The following is a 22,031-nucleotide window of genomic DNA, read 5'->3' on the forward strand; positions in this document are numbered from 1 at the left end:
CAAAATGGGCACAATTTGTCACTTTGAGAGGAAAGTCCTTGGACCACCAGCATTATCCTCTCTTCTTTACCTTCATTACACTAGAAGTGTGCCCAGGTGATAATTCCCAGATTTCCAGCCCGATTTCAACAAGTGCTAGTTAGAGCAGCAATCTGGTCCAGCTCTCTCTGTTTTGGAAGATGGCTGTCTACAAAATAACAGTGCAGTGTAACTGTAGACATGCTTTCAATTTTCTACTGTACTCTAAATTTAGTAAATAATATAGCAGTTATAGTTTGTGGTTCTCTGTTACAAGTTCTATAGAATTTGCAAGAAGTCCTGGAAAAAAACACAACAAGAATATGGAAGCTGTGGAAAGAGCTCCATTTGCAAGAGGGCCTCTCTCATTTAGCACAGTCCTGCTGGAACTGACTGAAATCTGAACAGAAAAAAACATAAGCACCTCAGAAGGTGTTTCTTTTTAGAAAATATACAGCAGTAGAGGGCATCAGAAAACAAGAAATCCTATAGACTTTAATGAATCCTTGAAGTGCTAGAGGCACAATGAGGGGAGTGGGAATTAGAGAGGTACAGACTGGGATGCTGTAACACAGGTGGGGATAAGAAAGCAAGCACTGAGAGAAGAAAAATCAGACACATCACTTCTTCTGTGTGTGTTGTCTGTAACCACTTCAGTATGCAAATGTTAGGGTGGGAGGGAGCAGGGAAGGGATCACCTATGGTGCTGTAATTTGCCTCAGAGGTGATCCACTAGCAAACCAACCTGAGCATTGCAATTGGTAATGAACCATCAACTCGTAATAACATCGCCCTTCTCTTTTAAGATATGAAGACACAGGAAATTCTGTCAATAAAGCAAGATTGCTGTTTAGTACTGCCTCATGCTGTCCCAAAACACTCAGTACAGCAGGATTCAAACAAGAAAAATCAAGAAAGCAAGCATTAGCCAGCATGTAACCTGAATTTGTCCCTTTGAGTGACGACAAGAAAACAGGCAGCACTCAGAAGTGAAGCTGAATGACTCATTTTCTGAAAAAGCAAATTCAAGTCTCTTACTGGCATTTCCTCCCCACCCGAAAACTATTTTTTACTGCGTGTGCAGAGACAATCTTTTCACTGCTGCAAGCACTGAGGACTGCCATAAAGTGAAGAAATTAGCTCAGTTTCTATTTCTACAGGCAAAGAATTGCTGCTCCGTAAGTACAGTGATTTTCTCTTTTCTCTGGTGGAAGTGAGGAAAGGTTATTTATAGTGCCTTTCATGGGAGTGTCTCAGACTTGAAGGAGATCATTCCCATCCCTTGAGAAACTGGTGGTTGGGCAGAAAGCATTTTAGCTGCATTTGTGGTGTTCCCCAGCCCAACCCTCACACGCTGTGTGAATGTCAGAGTTGTGCAAACAGCAGTGGGACGAGCAGCTTAAGGGACTTCAGGATAAGCTAGAACATCCAGCTGCTTGCAAGCTCTGGTAAACACGCTTTTCCTGTAGTGAACTGTGGGACGTGCAACTACAGCAGATTTCAGGACTGTCTCCAGAAACAGTTACTAGATGCTGTGCCATAGCAGCAGTCCTTGTTCTGAAAAATTTTGAATGGTTTTAAGTCGACTGAAAATAAGCTCATGCACCAGTCTATCAACTGCCTGCTTTGAACATAACTTGACCAGGTACTGTATTCCTCCCTTACTATGTTGGAAAATGCACAGGAAAATTTTAATGGGTGTTTGGAAAGTTTTTTTTTCTTGCTCCTGCAGATAAAAATATCTCAAGGAAGTTTTTAAAATACTTTTTTCCCTTTACAACAACATTATTCTCGTAGAAACATACATACAAAGTGAGAGCTGCAGTCAATTTGTTATCAGGAGTCTGACTTTTATCTATTCCAAGTCTTCAAAATAGGAATTTTTCAAAGAAAGTTTCACAGACTGAACAGTACTGAATTGAGTGGTATTAACTGTATGACTTTTCGCTGAGTGTTGCCAAACTGATGCCGTAAATGGGTACTGTGTGTATCTGAGTACATCTAAAAATATGAATATTTTCTCTTATGCAAACTGGCTTGACTTGGGATTTCAGTATCCTGTAAGTATTTTGATGGAAAGGTAAATACTTTTTTCTTTTTAATTTGAATTTTATTGCTTTGAATCAATACAGGAAAACAATTAATTAAATATGAAAGATATGCAAGCTAAAATGTCCTTCCCCCTTCTCCTGCCCTTCCCCCTCCCCATTCTGAGATTATTAAAATGGATGAAGAAGAGCATAAAATCTAAATTATTTTGGGGGAGGGATTAATGATGTGAAAGGGAGAAAAAAAGTTTGCTTTAAGCCAAATTCAGTTCAGGTAACAGAGGGGACTGTTTGTTTGCAGCATGGCTTCAGTGGCGCTTTGGCAAAAGTGCTTCCATAGAGGTCTCCAAAAATGCATCCTCTGAACTGTTTGCTGCTGCCCCAGCTGCCAGGGGCCAAGCAGGGAGCTGCACAGCTGTGTGTGCAGGGACCTGGGCTCCCTTTGATTGTTCAGAATTGGGAAAGCTGTTTTCACTCTCTGTCTTGCTCCCACCAGAGCTGCTAAAGTTTCTCTGACCGGACTCCCACCACCTTTCACTAAGAAATGGCTTGACAGGGATAATACCAGCCAGTGCAGTAACTGTTTTCGGTATTACCTGCTGTTTTACGGGCAGCTTCTAAGGAAGCTCGGCCTTGAGCTCCAGGCTGTGCTTTGAATCAATGTCTCTCTAATGTGAAGTGCAAGCAGTTAGTGACAACCAATTGCACAATTAAATCTGATTTTTTCCAACTCCTTTTTATTTCAACTGCTTTGGAGGCACATAGTATTTAAATGTAAAAGATGGCTGAGGTATTCTCCAGTACTTTTCCTATATCTACTTAGGATGCAGCAAAGGCCCAAACTCAAATGCAGAAAACAGCGTCTGTACATAGCAACGCTGTATCAGCACTGGTAAGTGTTTGGATGCTGATTTTCTAAGTATAGAAGTTTAAATTTTCCCTTCAAAGCTTGTAGTGTTGATGGATAAAATGTAAGGACTATGGATATCAAATAAGCTGCTTAATACCTCATTTCTGGAAAATAAAATATGAAAACAACATAATTTATAAAATTGAGATGCTTGGGACAGTTCAACTAGACATGGAATAAATTTGAAAGGAGTCTATTTTAAAGCTTCTGAACCAAATTCGTTTGGCCCTTATTTCAAAGCCTTTAAATAGTTTGTCTTGTCCCGGCACGGAAAGGAAAAGTCCCAGAGAAACCTGTGCATTCTTACAGTAAAAAAACAAGAGGACAAAAATTCTTCTAAGAAAATATTATTGGAAACAGATGACTAGAATTTCTACAACTACAAATACCTCTTATAAACCTGAAAGTAAACTTGGCACATTATGTAAAGAAGCAGGTTGCTACTTTCTCTATGATCACAGAAAAATAAATTACATTGACTGGATTTTAAAAAGGTCTTCTTTTCCTTTCTGAACAGTAAGTATTTTTCACACAGCTGAGTCATGTAAGAAAAGAGAATTATTTTGCTATTTTAAGACAAACTTCTCTACACAAAAAGAAAAATTCCTCTAAGAAGCGAAGAAGTGCTAGCAAGAAAAAATAACATTAATGCCTTTACTCTTCTTCATTTAGGGTCTGATCTGAGGTGCATTGGAGTAAATAAAACAGAATGTTAGCAGGCCTTGGTAAAGTTTTTAATCTATTTTTATTGCAGTGACTTCTAGGAAGATGTAAATATGACAAGATACTCTTGGTTTTGCAGGATCTGAACACTCCATATGCAGAAATGATTTGGCAACTAGCATCTTACTGGTAAGAAAAAAATCATGAGTTATCATTACATCATACTTAGATCTTAGTGAAGCTTAATAATTATGTAGTACTGTGTTATAAAAGAGTAGTATTGTTTATCCATAAAGTACACTAACAATGTGGGGTTTGTTTGTTTGTTTTTCTTGTTATTAATTTTTGCACAACCCAAAGGTCCCAGTCTGGTCAAGAATGATGTCAGAGGAAGTTGATCCCATCCTCAGTTTCCCAGACCAACTTCTAATAAACATCCCAAGCCACTGAAGAACAATCACTTGTGTGTCACGTGCTACCTGTAAATTCCCACGTGAGACTGCTCACAGGAAACTTGGAAACAATCAGAAAAGGAGATTTTAAAGTTATGGACCTGACATTTTCCTTTTCATTACATCTGTTTGGGTCAATGATAAACACTTAGCACACCCTCTGTGTCTGGACAGAGTGGTCTGGTCTGCAGCCAAGCTTACACTGGAGGGTCTTTGGCTACATATGGGGGGCATGATGAATGGCCAGGTCATTGGCTTCTTTCCTTCTTCTGTGTTTCAGGTCACCCCTGGTTACACTCCTGATTTTTGGTCTGCTTCTGCAGCCACCAGTCACACAGCTTTCCATCATCACACAGCCAAACATTGTTCTGTTGATGGCTGATGACCTCGGCATAGGGGATGTAGGTTGCTATGGGAATGATACTATCAGGTAAGGAAACTGAGTGTAAGGGTGAACAGAGCTGGTGTGATATTTAATGTAAATCTGAAATCTTCTGCCTAGGATTACATCATAGCCTAGAGTGCATTCCCAGGGACAGCTCTGCTACCACTGTGGGAATATGCCAATTGTTCTTGTGTATCCCTTAATTGCCTGACATTGAGAAAGAGCTATACTCAAAGATAGAAATGTTGTCCCCTCTTTCAACATATTATTACCTCACTTTAACTTTATGTTGCCATTATGTTTCCCATTCTTACATCAAAGTACAGTTAAATCGTTGCAATGAGCTATGTTACTAGGAAATACTTCTATTTTCAATCTCAAGGACATAGAATTTGCCTTCTTTTTCAAAATTGTGCCACAGTATTGCCTTCTGGCTTTCTACCAGCTTGTCACTTCTTTGAACAAAACCAAATTTGCTGTGATCACTCCCCTCACCCAGCAAATTTCTCAGAATCTTACTTTAATCAGCTTCAGTTGGCAAGTTTCAGATAGGCAGCTCGCAAATGTAGGTAGCTGATGGGCTCTGCGATGCTGGGCCTCCAAACCATCATCCCCATAGCATGGATTTTCTTTTCAAGAGCAGTGGGGTACATTTGGGATGTACTAGTGGAGTGACTAAGTACCTGAAGTCTATTAGCAATTGTCTCTCCACAGTGCTGAGAATGGCAGGAGTTCAAAGCAACATTTTGGGAAGTGGTCCTTTCAGAAGCCATGTTTATCTAGCTGAGATGGCAGCTGTGCTAAATGGTGGAACTATACCAACTGCTCTTCCAAGTTACACTGCATGGTATCTCTGATGAAAGGCTGTAGGCTGTAGAGAATAAGAAATCTTGTTGCAGACGTTCTTTCCTGGCAGTGTGTCTTTAAGGGAGGAATCTGTAACAGTACCAGAGCAAACCAACAAAACATCCAGGATCTTTTGAAACCCTACTGAGGATTTTGTCTACATGTGAACACCACTGAACTGCTAATTGCAAAAGCAAAATTGTAAAACTGAAGTTGAATCTAATTTAAAGTAGAAGTAGGCACACCTTACATTGGAAGAGGAGATACTGTATTCTGAAACGTAAGATATTCTCTTGTCTGTAACTAGTGTGCTAGGCAAGCCTGGTTTTGCTTGTTGCCAGTTGTCCACAAAATACCCTTCTCTCATCTACACTTAATTCATGTTGCCACAAGAGATTGCCACTACAGTGTGAAAACATGCAGGATTCCTTTCTATTTTTCTCCTTTTCCCTTCATTTCAAACATCAGGAGAAGCATTTTGTTTGCTTTCTTATCTGTACCATAAGTCACATAGCATCTTGTGTAGTCAAGCATTGTTACCCTGTGGCAACTAAATTACCATTACACTGTACGCTGATATACTCCTCTTCAAAAAGCTGGTGTAGGAAATGCTGCTTTTTAAAAATCTGGTGCAGGAAATGCAGCTCTGGAGGGATGAAAGGTCTATGCATGTTTCATGCAAGTTGCGGAGCTTCCTGAGGCAGAGAGAAAAAGCACAGGTCCAGCAGAGAGATAGCTCTCCTTGTCCCCATGGGATTGATTATCTGTTAATTCAGCCTTAACCCTGGGTAAGAAAAATATAATTTAAAAATATTTTGGAGAAGAAAAGGCTCCAGGGAGACTTTATAGCAGCCATCCAGTACCTAAAGTGGGCCCATAAGAAGCCTTGAGAGGAACTTTTTACAAGGAAATGCAGTGATAGGACAAGGGGGAATGGCTTTAAATGGAAAGAGGGTAGGTTTAGATTAGACATTAGAAAGAAATTCTTTACTATGAGAGAGGTGAGGCACTGAAACATGTTGCCCAGAGAAGCTGTTGATCCCTGGAAATGTTCAAGACCAGGTTGGATGGGGCTCTGAGCACCATGATCTAGTGGAAGGTGTCCCTGCCCATAGCAGAAGGCTTGGAAATTGATTATTTTTAAGGTCCCTTCCAACCCAAACCATTCTAAAGTTCTATGATTTCTGCAAGACTCTTCACAGGACATGGGAAACAAGAAGGAATGGTTGGCTTGAAATTAATCCAGATACTGATGTTAATGTAAAAAGAAAAAAGAGAACTATTTCCCTATTACTTGAGAAAGTTAAAATAAATTTTAAAAAATTATGTCCTGACCATCTTCAAATAGAAGAAACTTCCCAAAATAAAGATAAGTATATAATTCTTTATTCCCTTGAAACACCCTCTGAATGATATCTGATGGTGCTGGTTGTATTTTTAGGACCCCGAACATTGATCGCCTGGCAAAGGAAGGAGTGAAACTGACCCAACACATTGCTGCAGCTCCACTTTGCACCCCCAGCAGAGCAGCTTTCCTCACTGGCAGATATCCCCTCCGATCAGGTTCGCCTTGCAAAACCAAGCAGCCTTTAAACATTGCTTTATTACTGTAGAGAACAATGTAATACGATGGGCACAAAAAAAATGAGGGTGTGCAAATAGAAGGGGTGCCACAGACACATCACCCCTCACTGAGACCCACAAGACACCAGCCAGGCCTAGAACCTTGGAGGTGGCATCTATATTTATGGAGTACATCCAACCGATTGGGGGGGAAGCAGAGCAGAGAAAAACCAGCTCTGCAGAGCATCTTGGTCCCCCCAACTCACAATTTTGGTTGCCTTTTGGTGCTCTGTTGTATAGATTGCAGCTAGAATGAAGTTAGAGCAAATCGTTACATTCAAAGAAATCATTACACAAAACATGAATAATAATAATAATAATGACACATTTCTAAAGCACCAGTTATATTAATTTCTGTCGGGTGACTCCTCATCATATGTCAGAAGCAGCTCAGCCCTGCAGGGAGCAGAGTAGATCTGTGCAGGTGTGTGTCCATTCCCTCCAGTCGAGGTGCAGAACGAGTCATGTATGGGAAAGCTTCTTTACGAATCTGTCATAATTAATCTACCCTATGAAATAACAGTTTGACAGCTATATTATTTTTCCCAGTAGTGTTTTTGAAGAAAAAATACTATCCTGTCAAACTGCATCCCTGAGATGAAGAGGTATGAAAAACAAACAGCTCTACATGTTTCTAACACCAACTCTCAAACGCTTGTTCTATTGCAAATTATCTTCAGAGCCTTCATTCCTGAGGCATTTTGAAGCTGATATGTCATCCTACATTTATCACGACAGCTCCCACTGAGACTGGTAGCTTGGAAGTGCATGTACGCTTGTACAAACCCTCTCCCACTATAACAATAGGACCAGAGATGTTCAACACTGCCAGGAGTGACTGAACTTCACACAACGCTGTATGATGGGGTTATGCCAGTATAAAATGCTAAAACCTGCAGGTGAAGAGAATACTGCAGTGCTAGGTAACTACTCTGTGGGTCTCAGAAACGGGATACCGGTCATGACACTGTGCAGGGGAATCTTGAGTTCCCAGGCAGCCTTATGTGAGCTGGAGTTTGAGGCTAATAGAGGGCTTAAGTCTCCTTATGCTCTTCCCTGCCCTCACAGTCACACTAAGTAAGTGCGTTTCATACAGCCTGGATGCCACTGCAACATATAAAAGCTCCTATACAACTGTGTCATTCCTAATGAAATGAAATTAGATTAAATTAAATAAGATGTCTCAGTGTGAGGTACAAAGAAGAATGGGTACCATAGAGAGGCTTAACTCTTGTTTAATTTTGCCCAGAGTCCTAGATTCATTTTCCCAAACAAACAGCATTAAGATGAATGTTTAACATTGTGATTTCAACGAAATCAGGAAACAACAAAGTATGTTGCTAAAAGTACTCAGATTGCTTTATTTTTAGGGATGGATGCTACAAACAACTACCGTGTTATTTTTTGGAATGCTGGCTCAGGAGGCCTTCCTCCAAATGAAACCACTTTTGCCAAAATACTGCAGAAGCAAGGCTACAGCACAGGACTGATAGGTATGGAGACACTCCTAAAAATGTTCTAGAATGTGTTTCACCTGCACATCTCACTCGAACCAGTTGTTTTAGTTAGTAACTGCTAATACTTCAGTTGGAATATTTTTATTTCCCAATTTAAGAATATTATGTAAGAAGAAATACCGACCAGATAGTACGTTTCTTAAAAGAACAAGCATCTGATGAAGCAGAAAAACTTTACTGGTTGTTAAAATATATAATGGAAAATATGTTAATAATTCCTGAATATTATTGTACCAGGTACAAGATGCTTATTTGATGCTATTTCATAAAAAAAGGCAAAAATATGAGTGCCATTTAAATATGCATGATGATGTTTTACCCAGTTCAGAGTAGATTCATGGCAAAAGGGAACAGCTGCTACTTAAACCAGTAGAGCCAATTTATAGTATCACAGGATTTGGCCTTTCAAAACCAGAAACAAAGCAATTATTTTTTTCTTCAATACAGCACTAAGTTCACCAAGATTTCAGTACAGCCTGTAAAACATTGCCTTCTTCAGCACTGACATGAATTTTGTTTATATATTATAGTTCTATCTTTTTAATAGTTGTAACTTTTAGTCATGATCTAGTTTCAAATAATTATTTATCTTAGATATGTCACGTAATTCCACAGGCTGATAAAGCACAAACATTCCTGAGCTGAGTTTTCAGCTAATTGTTCTACTTCATCCAGCATCTAAAATATCAAAATCCAAAATCTACATCTGATACTTAAAAATATTGGCTGCACAAACCAACTGAATGTAGTAATAAAAGTTCCTGTAAAAATAGATTTATATTCATTCAACAGAATAAATCTAAACCACACAGGACAAAACTAAAAGAAGCCTTCTATGCTATTTAAATTCTACATTACTAAAGCTCCATCTCCTGTTAGTTTTGCAGCAATATTATTTTAGTTGTTTTAATCAGCTCATAAAACACCCTGTGCATGCTTCAACTTGGTTTCAGCACGTAATCACTAAAAAAACAGTCAGATTTCTCTCCACTGTCCCAAGGGAATTGCCCTGCAGGGAGACTCTGCTGCATACTTCCCAGAAGCAAAATGAACTAGCATTTTCCCTGTGGGCATCTCAGCTAAAATCACACTATGGACACCAAAAGCATCACTTAGTTTAACTGGATTGACAGATCCTGATTAATTGCACCGTAGGGGATGGTGGAAAGCAAAAGCCCACAAGAATTTTACATTCAAGTCATGAATCAAAAAAATCTTAACATCTATGCATGTCACCACAGCCGAATGAGCACTAAGTAGTCGCACCTGAATAGTTTGTGATTGTTTTGCCCTGAGCACAACCAGTTTAATTGCAAATTAAATCCTATTAATAATCTGCAGCTTGAGGTGATAATGAGACTTTTTGTTGGGAAATGCTTTGAAGATACTTTGTAGTCAAAAAGCCAATGTTGCATAACATATGCCCTCAGAGATTAATTTATCTTAATTATACACTTAGTTTATCTTCTGGATATTTGAGTCTTTTCTAGCATGTCAGAAGTCTTTATCGACCTTGGCTGGAGATTTAGGTGTTGGAGTGCGTTTGGATTTCAAGGATACTATAGCCGCACCTGTATTAATGACCAATGCATCTATGTATTGATTACAAACCTGTTTCATACTATAGCTGGCTCTAAATATGTCAAGAGGTAAACTGAGTAGAGATTTTAGCTGAAAGCAATTCATCCACCTAGAGTGGACCTTCCATTCTTTCTTTATGTTTATATCTGAAGAGCAGCGTTTTTTTCCCTCTGAAGCGTTTTTTTTCTGCTCCTATTGTAATGCACAGCAATTCTGTTGAAACCTACTTAGGGTTGGCTGCTAGTATATGTATTGGTAATATCCTAAACAAATGGTTTACTATAACATCCTCTTGTAAGTGCACAATTCCTGACTCCACAATAAGAACTAGTTGCAAATTAGTCTTCAAATGCAATTCCAAATGTTCATTTTGGTCTATAGATCTAGTACCCAAGATCTGCATTACATCAGAGATCATAAAATGCACTTACACTACGTCTCTGTGATGAGAGGTAGATTTTGTTCATTTGATTCAGATATTCACAAACTTCAGTGTTTGAGCCAAATGAGCCTGCTGGCAATGTCCCCATGTAAGTGCCTAACCAGTCTGTTTGAATAGGCTGGAGGGGAAGAAGAAGCATGGTTTTGATGTGCCCTTCATCATAATAGTTTGTATGTTCATAATAAAGAAAAAATTGCATTGCAAAAGGTCAAGAGATGTTCCTTCTGATATATGAAGACTTCAATATTTAAAAGAAGGAGGGTTTAACTTTTTAAAATTTGACAAAATACAAATAGCAAAAATATTTACAAAACTAAGTCTTTTATTCTCATTCAGTATATGGAGATACAATGATCGGCAAAGTTACTTACATATGTACTGTTTCATGAGAAATCCTGATCTTCTGAGCTCAAGCTTTTCAGGATCTGGTGGTTTATCTGGCAAACAGACAGCTGAGCTGCCAGTTATTTGACTACTCTCCATAGCCTCCCTTTTCAGTCTGGCACCAACGAGTGTTGCCACAATCCTGACATCAAGCTCTTCAAAACTTTTCAGAAACAAGTCTGCATAGCACCTTGAAGTTAAGAGACAACAGAACAGTGTTATTTTGCCCTGTGGTTAAAAAATGATAGCTTCCTCCTACTTTACCTGATAGGTCTCCAGAAAGGCTGTACATTTTTTGCTCGGTTCTGAATTTTTCTCAATTTCTAGTTCCCTTTATAATCCATTTTTTTTAATATTTGATAAAAGCTTAAGGGCATGAATATGTGTGCAGAGCACCAATAACTTTGTTGGTAGAGGTTTGGTTTCATCAAACCCATTATATCACTAGATACTCAGTATATTTCTGTGTAGGATGAAGAAGTCATCACCAGCAGAATGAAACCATCCATTTTGGAGAAATATTTTGATGAGGAAAACGTATCCAGTTTTTTCAAATATCTTCTCTTTACGTTTTAAAAATCTATATTTTCAGGGAAGTGGCATCAAGGTGTTAACTGTGAATCCCGCAATGACCATTGCCATCACCCTTTAAATCATGGATTTGACTATTTTTATGGGATGCCTTTTACGCTAATAAGTGACTGTCAACCAACAGAAACACCGGAGATGGACAGAGCCTTTAGAAGGAAACTCTGGCTTTCTACTCAAATGATTGGCCTCATTGCACTCACTGCTGCCCTGGGAAGACTGACCGGCTTGATTCCAGTCCACTGTAAAACACTGATCTGCCTTGCTGGGTTTAGTCTCCTGTTCTTTGTATCCTGGTTCTCAAGTTATGGGTTTGTTCGCTACTGGAACTGCATTATGATGAGAAACCATGAAGTTACTGAGCAGCCAATGGTGACAGACAGAACTACATCCCTTATCTTGAGAGAGTCCATTTCATTTATTGAAAGGTAAAGTGGCTTTTCTTTGATCACAAATTTTCTTGAACATCTTGCAACTTTTAAACAGCACTTTGCCATGTGAGTGTTTTATAATTTTTATGTCATATAGGATTATAAGTATTATTAAGCTTATTAATTTTAAATAATATCAATGTTTATATGGTATCATTAAACCAAAAAATTAGCTGCTGCTTAAGGATGTTTTACTTCACTAAAGCTGATAACATTTCCAAATTTCCATGTGTTGGACTGAATATTTCTTGACTACATTGGGGAAATATATATATCTATCAATGAGACCAACATTGCAGCTTTAAGGAATAGCAGCTAATGTCAGAAATGCATGTGTGGGCCAGGGAATTCCTTCCCTGGAGCAGGGCTGTGTTGGAGCCTTATCATACAGTCTGGTACGTGGGCAGCAGCTGGCAGGAGATGAACCTGCTGCCTTCACTTCAGTAGCACAGTGGTGGTTTGCAATAGCAGAAAGTGGAGCTTCAACCCAGAAGTTTTCTATCTATGATTCAGAGGAAAAAAGAGGGTCATTTTATACAAGCCAAACATTATTTGATCAGACAAATCCTAATCACCGGGTTACAAACTATGATGTCTCTGAAGAGATTGTTGAAATATCTATACACAAATAATACCATCTTTCATTACGACTGACCTCTGTATGCATTGAGAACCTTCCTCCCTAATAACAAAATGTTGATTTCTGTTCCTTAGAAATAAGCACAAGCCATTCCTCCTCTTTCTTTCCTTTTTACATTCCCACACCCCTCTCCTCACCACAGAGAAGTTCCTTCAGAGGAGCAGACATGGTTTATATGGAGACAATGTAGAGGAGATGGACTGGATCGTGGGTAAGTCACCATAGCAAATAAAAATGTCTCCAACTATCTAATACCTAGGTCTAAACATGTAATAAAACACAATTGTTATGAAAAGGACAAGGAAGATAATTAAAAACAAGTAGGAAGACGTCCTAAGCTTTTTATGAACATCTGTTAATTTGTATGAGCACTGTTGTCTTATAGCATTGGCTTTTTACTTTCTCCAGCCTTGGACAAAATGAGTCTTTCTGTTCATTCTTTTTTTTTTTTTGGTCAAGTGTTTACCAGTTTTAACTGTGTCCCCTTAGCTCCTGTCAAGGAGCTCTCCTGATCTTCTTATTGAATATTGAGAATTATTTCATTTTCTTTGATTTATAGAGACCAGGTGATTTCAGCCTCTTATGGTCATTTCTAAGTAGGTAATCAGAACGTGATAAAACTGATAAGTAAATTAATTCCAGACATAAACCAGCAGGCTATTTATTTCTGACTGCCGCATGAAGCAGCGTAATGAATATTTTTCAGCCCCATTCATAAATCCAGAAGTGTTCATAAATTTTAATTGGTATGCCCCCCCAAATTAGATTCTTCAGCCTGGTTTTTTGGAGGGAAAAAGGAGTTATTTATCATTCAGTCATGATGGAGGAAAAGGACCCATATTGGCAAAAGGGATAAGGGTTAGGTACATACACAGAAATTGGTTTCAAACCTACCTGTCAAACACTTACACACCATGAATATAATTAAGAAATTAAGAACATCAGAAACAGTTCAAGAATTACTTTTAAATGAAAAGGAAATTTATCATTAATGTATATTATAACCATCCAGTAATGTAATCCACATCCTAACTGTGGTCTAGACAACATAAAGTAAGGGTACATGACATTTTTTACACGTTTTACACGTGTTTTTACACATTTCTCATCTCTGACTGATGCAGAATCTAACTTTTTGGGGTCTTGAATCACATTTTCTTTCCATGTTTTTACAGTACGTGGCACTTTTGTCCTTTACAATACAGCCTGTGACTGTGGTTGTTGCACTCCTTTGTTAAAATACAAATAATAAAGGGATTACAGCACATCACAAATTTTCTATGCTTTTAATAAGCAATAATATTAATATTAGTGAAATAATAACTAAAAATCCTGATCTTAAAAAACTCTTCTTTTAAACAATGGGCAACCCTACATGGATAAGAAATTACATTGATGAATGTTGACAAGTCAGAGGCTAAAATTTATGTAGTGTAAGCTATATTTTTTTCTTTTCATTACACAGATATTCTTGTGTTTACAGGCCAGGTTCTAGATGCTATTGATAAGGAAGGTTTGAAAGATACTACACTAGTTTACTTTGCCTCTGATCATGGTGGATGGCTGGAAAGACAAGAAGACAAAAGGCAGCTGGGTGGCTGGAATGGAATATACAAAGGTAAGAGCTGTCAGGGACAGTGACAACCCAGCATCAACTAGTAGAGTATTTGGACACCCCTAAGGTGTAGATAAGACTGTATGCTTAAAGAGTGACAGTATTTTATCATTGAGAAGCAAATTTGTCTCATTTTAATTAGGTATTTAAAAATGAAGTAAATGCTAACAATGGGCAGGTGTTCTTTATAAGCATGAATTCTCAAACCGTAATTTCCTCATGAGGCAAGTAACCACAAGTTAATTTTTATTAAGATTGTATAACTTCTCACTTAATACTACTTTCATCTTACATCTGAATCCTTGCTTTCACAACGACAGGAATGTTATAGGATTGTAGAAGAAAGATGAGAACTAGACTAGGAAATCATTTTATGCCTGAAAATTTTATCCACACTGAGTGCTGATGGGGCAATGTGTTCGTAAAATAATAGAAGGAAGTAAAAAAAAAATAAAAAAGAAGGTCATTCAGGAGTGGGGCTGATCTAGTGAACACACTTTCATTGATGCTGAGGAGAAGGAGCTTGGCAGTAAAAACAAAAGAGTAAAGAAGGCTCATGAAATTAACATTAGCTTATAATACAGTAACATTTGTCTAAAATTTCTCTTTATTTCAAATGAAATTTATTTTAAATCCTTTTTTTTTTTTTTAATGAAAGGTGGAAAAGCTATGGGAGGCTGGGAAGGAGGAATTCGTGTTCCAGGCATATTTAGATGGCCAGGAGTGTTACCTCCAGGAACAGTTATTGATGAACCTACAAGCCTTATGGATATTTATCCTACAGTAGTTCATCTGGCTGGAGGGGCAGTGCCTCAGGACAGGTACAAACATAAATATCTTTATTACTCCTTCTTTCCCAAAATAATGGAAAATAAAGTTTGGAAACACATGCTAAGAGTCTGATGTTTTCTTTCTCAGTCCTGCTCCTTTTCTAGGCACGTTTATGTTAGCACAGCTTGGTCATCTCTTCTCTACATTTGAAATTGAGCCTCTACCCAATATCTTCTGCAAGCCTCTTTCTCATTCAAAGTTGCCAGTTCCAGCAAGAGGTTTGCAGGAGGAATGCAGTCCTATATAGAGATCAGTCTGATGATCTCTGTTTTTATCTGTTAGGATAATTGATGGCCGGGATCTGATGCCTCTACTGCGAGGAACGGTTGTGCACTCAGAGCACGAGTTCCTGTTCCACTACTGTGGCATTCATTTACATGCTGTGAGGTGGCACCAGAAAGACAGTGAGTATACAGCCTCTCTCCAAAAAATTAGGTCCAGTCTACAGAAGGGCACACTGGCCTAACACATTTTTTTCTGGGATTGCAGCTTTCTATGTAATTCCAGGTATAAGGTGTTAAAGTACTTACTAGCATTGCCTGTATTGTACGGCACAAAGAGTTTTTTTGTGGCTTCAAGGCACGTGGTGTGCCAGGCAGGCTACTAGAGCTCAGGATAGGTCTCACCCACATCTCCACCTGAAAGCAATGCCTGGGGAGTCAGTACCCTCCTTGTCTCATAGAGAAGTCCTTGTCTCAGCCCTTTGTCTGTAGTCCTGCTACCTTAAAAAGGAAGCAAGCCATGGAATCCCCAAATCTTTTTTTCATGTTTTCCTAAAAAGCGAAGTGACTGATAGCTTGTACTTGCTGAAAACTTTGGAGAAATTTCAAAATGTCAGAAATCATTTTACATTATTGGTTTAATTCTGTGACACCTAATTTTAAATGAAATTAAAATACTATATCAACTAATAAGTGTAGAGCTGAAGTGCAAACAGAAATGAACTCTAGTTCACTCTTCCCTGTGATAACTGCCAGTACCAGTGCAAGCCTTCTGTGATTCTTTCTTTCCTGCCAGGTGGAGCCATTTGGAAGGCTCACTATGTGACCCCTATCTTCAGTCCTCCTGGAGCTGGGGCTTGTTATGATAGAGGATTTTGCCCATGTTTTGGGGAAGGTGTGACCCACCATGACCCTCCGTTGCTGTTTGATCTCTCACGAGACCCTTCTGAAGCCAAACCTCTCTCGGCTGACATTGAGCCCCTCTTTGACACTGTCATAAGGACAATTGGAAGAGCCATCGAAGAGCATCGCAGGACACTGACTCCAGTCCCAGAGCAGCTCTCCGTGTACAACGTGGTGTGGAAGCCGTGGCTGCAGCCATGCTGTGGGACATTCCCATTCTGCTGGTGTGATAAGGAAGGTGATAGTAAACTTGCTGACCTGTAAAGGATGGAAAGAGATACTTCCTCAGAAATGTATTTAGATTAAGAGTGTTTCCTTTCGGGGTGTTGATCAGTGGGTCATTTGTTTCTCTAAATGGAGCCTTTGTATAAGAATTGTTCCAGTGAATGGCACAGTATTTAGTAAAGGTGGCTATAGGCTGGACTCTCTCAGGTAGGGATTAAGACAGAATGCTCTGAAGACTATGTTTTAACTTGCATCTGCTGACAACTGAATGAATAGTTCAAATGCACCGAAGCAGGTAAAGATTAGATCTGTACAAGTAATGATATAACTTACGTTTTGATGATTACGAATGTACGCTCAGAAGCTTTGTTTTGGTTTTTTTGTGCCGAATTTCTACGTGAGTCCTGGACTGAGGTCTTCCTTAATTTTGTTATCATTACTGGTGATGTATAAGGTGCTCCTATAATAAAATTTTGCAGACTATTGCTTCCAAAATAATTTAAAAATAATTTTGCCCAGAAACATGACAAACTGAGTAGCAGCTGTCTGCACTCTCTGAGAAGGATGGGACTCCTCTGATTGGAGTGAGCCTCTTTTGATACAAAAGGGAAAGGATTTTTCCTTTCCAAAGCTCCCAGACCACCCAGCTCCCTAAGCAGCACTGGCAAAGGCATTTTGGTATTGATGGCCACAGAAGTGCCACACTGGTAATGAGTTCAGTTATTTGGGCACATGACTGCACAGGTTACCCTGTTGCCCTTATCTCAGTCATAACTCATTGGTGCTGACAAGTAGCAGGTTCAGAAAAGACTCTTTGAAAGATGTCAAACACTAACTATAAAAAGAAATGATAATTTACTATGGAAAAAAAGAAATGCAAAATAAAGGCATTTCTTACTTCACAAGTAACATTTCCACTCCACCAAAGAGCTAGAGTTACTTAGGTCTATCTCCTTGCTCTTGCTCTTTTGCTGCAGTTCTTTTCTTCTTTGTATTAAAAGAATTTTTCCTAGTTAAATGGCCTTGCAGGTAATGCTTTTCATTGCAGGGCATAAAATTCATCTGTTCACATAGACATGTTTACACTGGTATATCTGAATATGTAGGCATCTAAGAACAGAATTTGCCCATTTGCTTTACTTCACATGTTTTTAACTGTTCTTCTAACTACTGTGCTAGGACCTGTTTCTCTTCTTCATCTTCCTTGATAAATATTTGGTTTATTTTTATTTCCTCCTTCATTTCCTACAATTCAGCCATGAGGAAATCCGCAGGCAAATAAAGCCCTACAGCTTAAAAGCAAAGTTTTATTTTATGCTGTGACTTCATGCACTTCACAGACAGTTATAATTCACCCAGGTGCTCCATCAGTGTTATTGATGAGAAAGGTGCTCAAGTCTTACTGTGAAAACTTCAAGAGATTCAGTAAATCCATCACTTCACATGTTCTGGATTGCTGCTTAACTTCCTCCATTGTTAGAAATGTCTGCTTTTTTCCTCATTTGAGTGTATTCTATTTAACTGTTTCTTTCTTGGATAGATTTAAAGGTCTTTTCATATTCAATATGAAGTCTTTTCTTTACCTGAAATGACTGCAATCAGACTGGCATTTTTTATATTCTCAGTCATTCCAAGATCTCACTTCCATTCTCAAGCCAGTTTAGCCTCTGGGATTTTATATCCTTTCAATTTTTCAACACCTTTAAAAATATGAGCGTTCATATGATTGAAGCAGTTTTTCTTGCACAGAAAATCTTCATAGCACTGTAGGATATCCATTTGGAGCTAGAGGGTACCAGAAAACATCTGAGCTAGGGTTTGTCTTGGACACTGGTGTTTGTATATGAAATCAGAGTCATCAAGCCCTGCTGATATCCAAAGTGCCATGCAATCAGCAAACATTTAGAGTTGGATAACATGGACACCACATGTGGAACAATCATGGGCAATAATAAAGGCTGCCTTGACAAAATCATAGTTGGAAACATCCTAACTGTCAAATACTAATCAGCCTGTTCACGTTTCTTTTTTTCTACCCAATGAATGAGCTACTGTTTCAGTGCAAATCATTTGCTAAGACTGATCTTTACTGCTTAGTCACAATACAGTCTTCATCTAGATGATTATGCTGGTCGTAGCCTAAGATGACATAGATAGTATTCAAGATGAATTTCAAGAGTGTCTTACAAACCCCCTAAAATCTAAATTTGGATACTTAAAATGTTTTCAAACACTGTAAAAAACAACATTTTAGCATGAAAATATAATTATCTCTTTTCATTCAAATTAGTCATAAAATATTTGTCTGTTTTACTAAAAAGGAGATCTGTGAAGCAGAAGAAGAAGAGAAGAAAAAAAAGAATTCTTCCTTTTTCTTTTTTTTAAGTTGTATTTGATCTTTTTTTTTTTGCTTTAGAATAATGGGAGTATTTTAAGCTGACTTTGAACTCTCCTGAACACACGTTGGTCAAGTGCTCCATCTTGATTTCAGCATGTAATCACCAACTAAAATCACACAGATTTCAGTATTTCAAGCTTAGTGTTCTTCTGTGGACACTGTGATGCAACATTCTGAGAATCTGCCAGGCTTCACAGATTAACAATTTTATCCCTGAACTCACAAGTTGGTATCTATGTCTATGCTTGAGCACTATCTCAAACAAGACTGACAGTGTCTGTTAAATAGCATCTCAGGGGCAAATCAAAATATAAATAATCAACTGCAGTACCTAGAAATGTCAAAATCAGGATTACAAATTAAAACCCCTCACAGCGTATCTATCTGTACTATGTAACTGGCATGGACACAACACTGCCTCACAATTTCCGCTAAGCATCACATCATAACACAGTATTTTACAACTAAGCATTTTTTTCCTACCTAAAAATAGCAATTAAAAATTATGATTATTATGATTATTATTATTATTATAAATTGCTGGTAGAATATAAAAAGCAAACACTTCCTTGTCCTGCTTTTCAGGATTTGAATTCAGTTAGCATTATTTTGTCATTGATGTTTCAGTGTTTTTCTACTGTACACTTGAGTAGCCTCCACAGCTTTTTGGTGGTTTTCTTATAAAGGATTTTACTAGTCTCAGCAGAAGACTGGGATACTTCCAAAACTCAAAACATGTGAGCCAGTTATGGAGTTGACTTTCTGTCATTAGGCAGTTTATTTATTTCTCATTAATAATTGCTACAATTAAGGAACCATTTATAAACTGGTTACTTATGTTCACTCACTCCATGAAATCTCATAATCCCTTCCTAGAGGATAGGGTAAGAGGACAATGGCATTTTTTGCCATTCTTTTCTCACTACTTATTTTCATTTCTCCTTCTTAAAGCTGGCAGAACAAAACAATCAAACAAAAAAGCAGAGATATTATTTTTTGCTTGGAAACACTGTCTCTTCAAGATTCCGGTTTATAATTCTTTCTTGTCTATGACCTATTTTGCAGAGTGATGAGGAGACCTTGAACTTTTAGAATGTTATCAAGCAAAGGAACAGCAGTGCTGATGGCTAGCAGCTTCTAAGCAAGGCAACTTGATTTTAAATATTGTTTCTTAACAATGCTTTAAAAGCATTCATATTTTGATGAAACCACCATCAAGGTGCTTACTGTGAATCCACAGTGATCAATGTCATCATCCTTTAAATGATGGGTTTGGTTATTTTTATGGATTGCCTTTTAGCTTAGTAAATAGTTGTCAGATAACAGCCTACAGGACTGTGAGAGCCTTTCATGTGAAGCTCTGGCTTTAAAATCAGATCACTGGCCTCATTACACTCACTTTTGCCTTCAGATGACTTCCTGGTTTGATTTCAGCCAGCTGGAAAACTTTCATTTGCCTTGGTGGGTTGGATCTCTTATTCTTTGCCACCAACTTCTCATTGTTGATTTGTAAATTATGATGAGAGACCGTGAAATTAAACCATAACCAGTGGGAATATTCTAATATTGATACAAAGGATTAAAAAATGCCATTTAACCTTCTTACTAACTGTAAGTCTTCAGTATTTAACACCAATTAACATTTTTGAATGTTAAAAAATTTTAATGAAATTTAACATTTAATGCCTAGGGGCACAGCCCATTCTCTGTCTCTACATTGTGTGACAGAGTCTTGGTCTGGAGTTGGGTCTCTCTACATGACAGCAAAGACACCACTAACAAGAAGCTCCCTTCACAAAGTGCTCTTTCTTGGCACTTGAAGGCTTTTTCTGCAATTGAAAATACAGACCCTGCAAGCACTGATGTTTAGGTTCTGGGCAAATTGGCCCATTCATTTCGTTTGCATGATTGGAGGGCTGAATTTAAAGCTTTGGTTATTTCTGTATGTTGGGAACCACATGTCATTTTGAGGGATTGTATTGTTCAGCTTGCCAAATATAGTGTCTTGAAGGGCTAACAATAAACAGCCTTATTGCAAACCACAAGCTGAAGGTATTAACATCACAAAAATGCCAAAATAACATATAAACACATGAAAAATAATACTGGAGGAAAATAGCAAATAGAAAATATATCTGAGATTAAAACTCAAACTTTTCAGTTCTGTGGAGGCAAAAAAACCAATAACAGATATATGTAATGTAAGCTAATTACTGGTTAACTAAAAAAATACAAACTAAAATATTAACACAAAATTGACAAGTTAAAATAGCATTTTTAAAAATTCCTGTTCAATCTATAAGAAAGAAATTAGGAAATTAAGAAAAATTCTTCATAATTAGAAGATATTGAAGTTGATCTATTTCACCATATTTCAGTATTTCTATGGAGGCCAAACTAAAGATGCTGGTGACAAGGAGGGCTTTAAAAACATCACATCACCTTATTCTGCTTCTGATTATGGCAGATGGCCAGGCAGACAAGATGGAAAAGCCTTTCTGGATGGATAGAGTGAATTTTCACAGATATAAGAGTTGGAAATGGTCTGATCAGATGTTCTCTGGAGTTAAAGGGCCAAAACCAAATCCCTACTTTCTTCACTGTGTCTTTGCAGGGTGGATTCTTTCCTTGAGTCTTGAGTTCAGGAACTTTCTTCTGCCTCCTGAATTGTACCATTTCCACCTAGTTCTTTCCAAGTCCTTCAAAACAAGAAAATAAAAATCTTTCTCTTAGTATTTCTGAATCTTTCCTTGAATATCTGCTCCTTAATGCATTCAAGCATCTTCCTCTCCTCAGGAGTGCCCTTGTCCTAATTTCAGCTGAAGGCTTCTTCCTTGCAGTCTCATTCTTTCCCCCACTTCATAGGCTTCTCTCAGCTTCAATTACTTCTACCGATTACTTCTTTGGGCAGAATTTCTTGACAAAAATGTTGCAGTTACTACTCCTATATGCAGATAAATATTTAAGACCCTTATGTTCCCCTTAAGTCTCATGCACCGCACACATCAATGATGCTGTGAATACCATTGTAATTATCAGGGGCTGGTTAATAAGCTCCGTTTTCTCCTCCTTGCCATGGTATTTTGTGTTAATATTTATTTTGGCCTCCAAATAAGAATATGTCTACACCAAGACATATTCTATCCTGTTTTCTGCCTTTCTTTGAATAAAGCCCTTATTCTGTGGATTACAGCACAACACTTTTATATCCCCTTTTTAAATCGCCATAAGCACACATAGCCAGTAAAAAGAGGAGTGCAGTGCCCCCATGGGACTGTAAAGATGCATGGCAAGCCAGACTGTGCAACCA

At 38.1% G+C, this 22,031-nt stretch overlaps 1 protein-coding gene across 4 annotated transcripts; it reads left to right on the forward strand.

Annotated features, from left to right (window-relative positions):
• The first annotated feature begins 1,104 nt into the window (after positions 1-1,104).
• LOC113963542 (arylsulfatase D-like) lies at positions 1,105-16,787 on the forward strand. Of its 4 annotated transcripts, XM_027674741.1 has the most exons (12): positions 1,308-1,663; positions 2,890-2,958; positions 3,779-3,828; positions 4,372-4,521; positions 6,764-6,885; positions 8,316-8,438; positions 11,462-11,885; positions 12,603-12,739; positions 14,012-14,146; positions 14,802-14,964; positions 15,257-15,378; positions 15,992-16,787. In XM_027674741.1, the coding sequence occupies exons 2-12, from the start codon at positions 2,914-2,916 to the stop codon at positions 16,360-16,362; spliced, it is 1,842 nt and encodes a 613-aa protein (XP_027530542.1). In that variant the 5' UTR covers positions 1,308-1,663; positions 2,890-2,913; the 3' UTR covers positions 16,363-16,787. The 4 variants fall into 4 exon arrangements, with proteins under 4 accessions (XP_027530544.1, XP_027530545.1, XP_027530542.1 ...); XM_027674743.1 differs by lacking the exons at positions 1,308-1,663; positions 2,890-2,958 and adding an exon at positions 1,105-1,196; XM_027674744.1 differs by lacking the exons at positions 1,308-1,663; positions 2,890-2,958 and adding an exon at positions 1,126-1,196 and having other exon boundaries at positions 3,731-3,828.
• The last annotated feature ends 5,244 nt before the right edge of the window (positions 16,788-22,031 follow it).

The sequence above is a fragment of the Neopelma chrysocephalum genome, unplaced genomic scaffold, assembly GCF_003984885.1.
Source record: "Neopelma chrysocephalum unplaced genomic scaffold, ASM398488v2 Primary Assembly neopelma1_25, whole genome shotgun sequence".
Classification (NCBI taxonomy): Eukaryota; Metazoa; Chordata; class Aves; order Passeriformes; family Pipridae; genus Neopelma; species Neopelma chrysocephalum.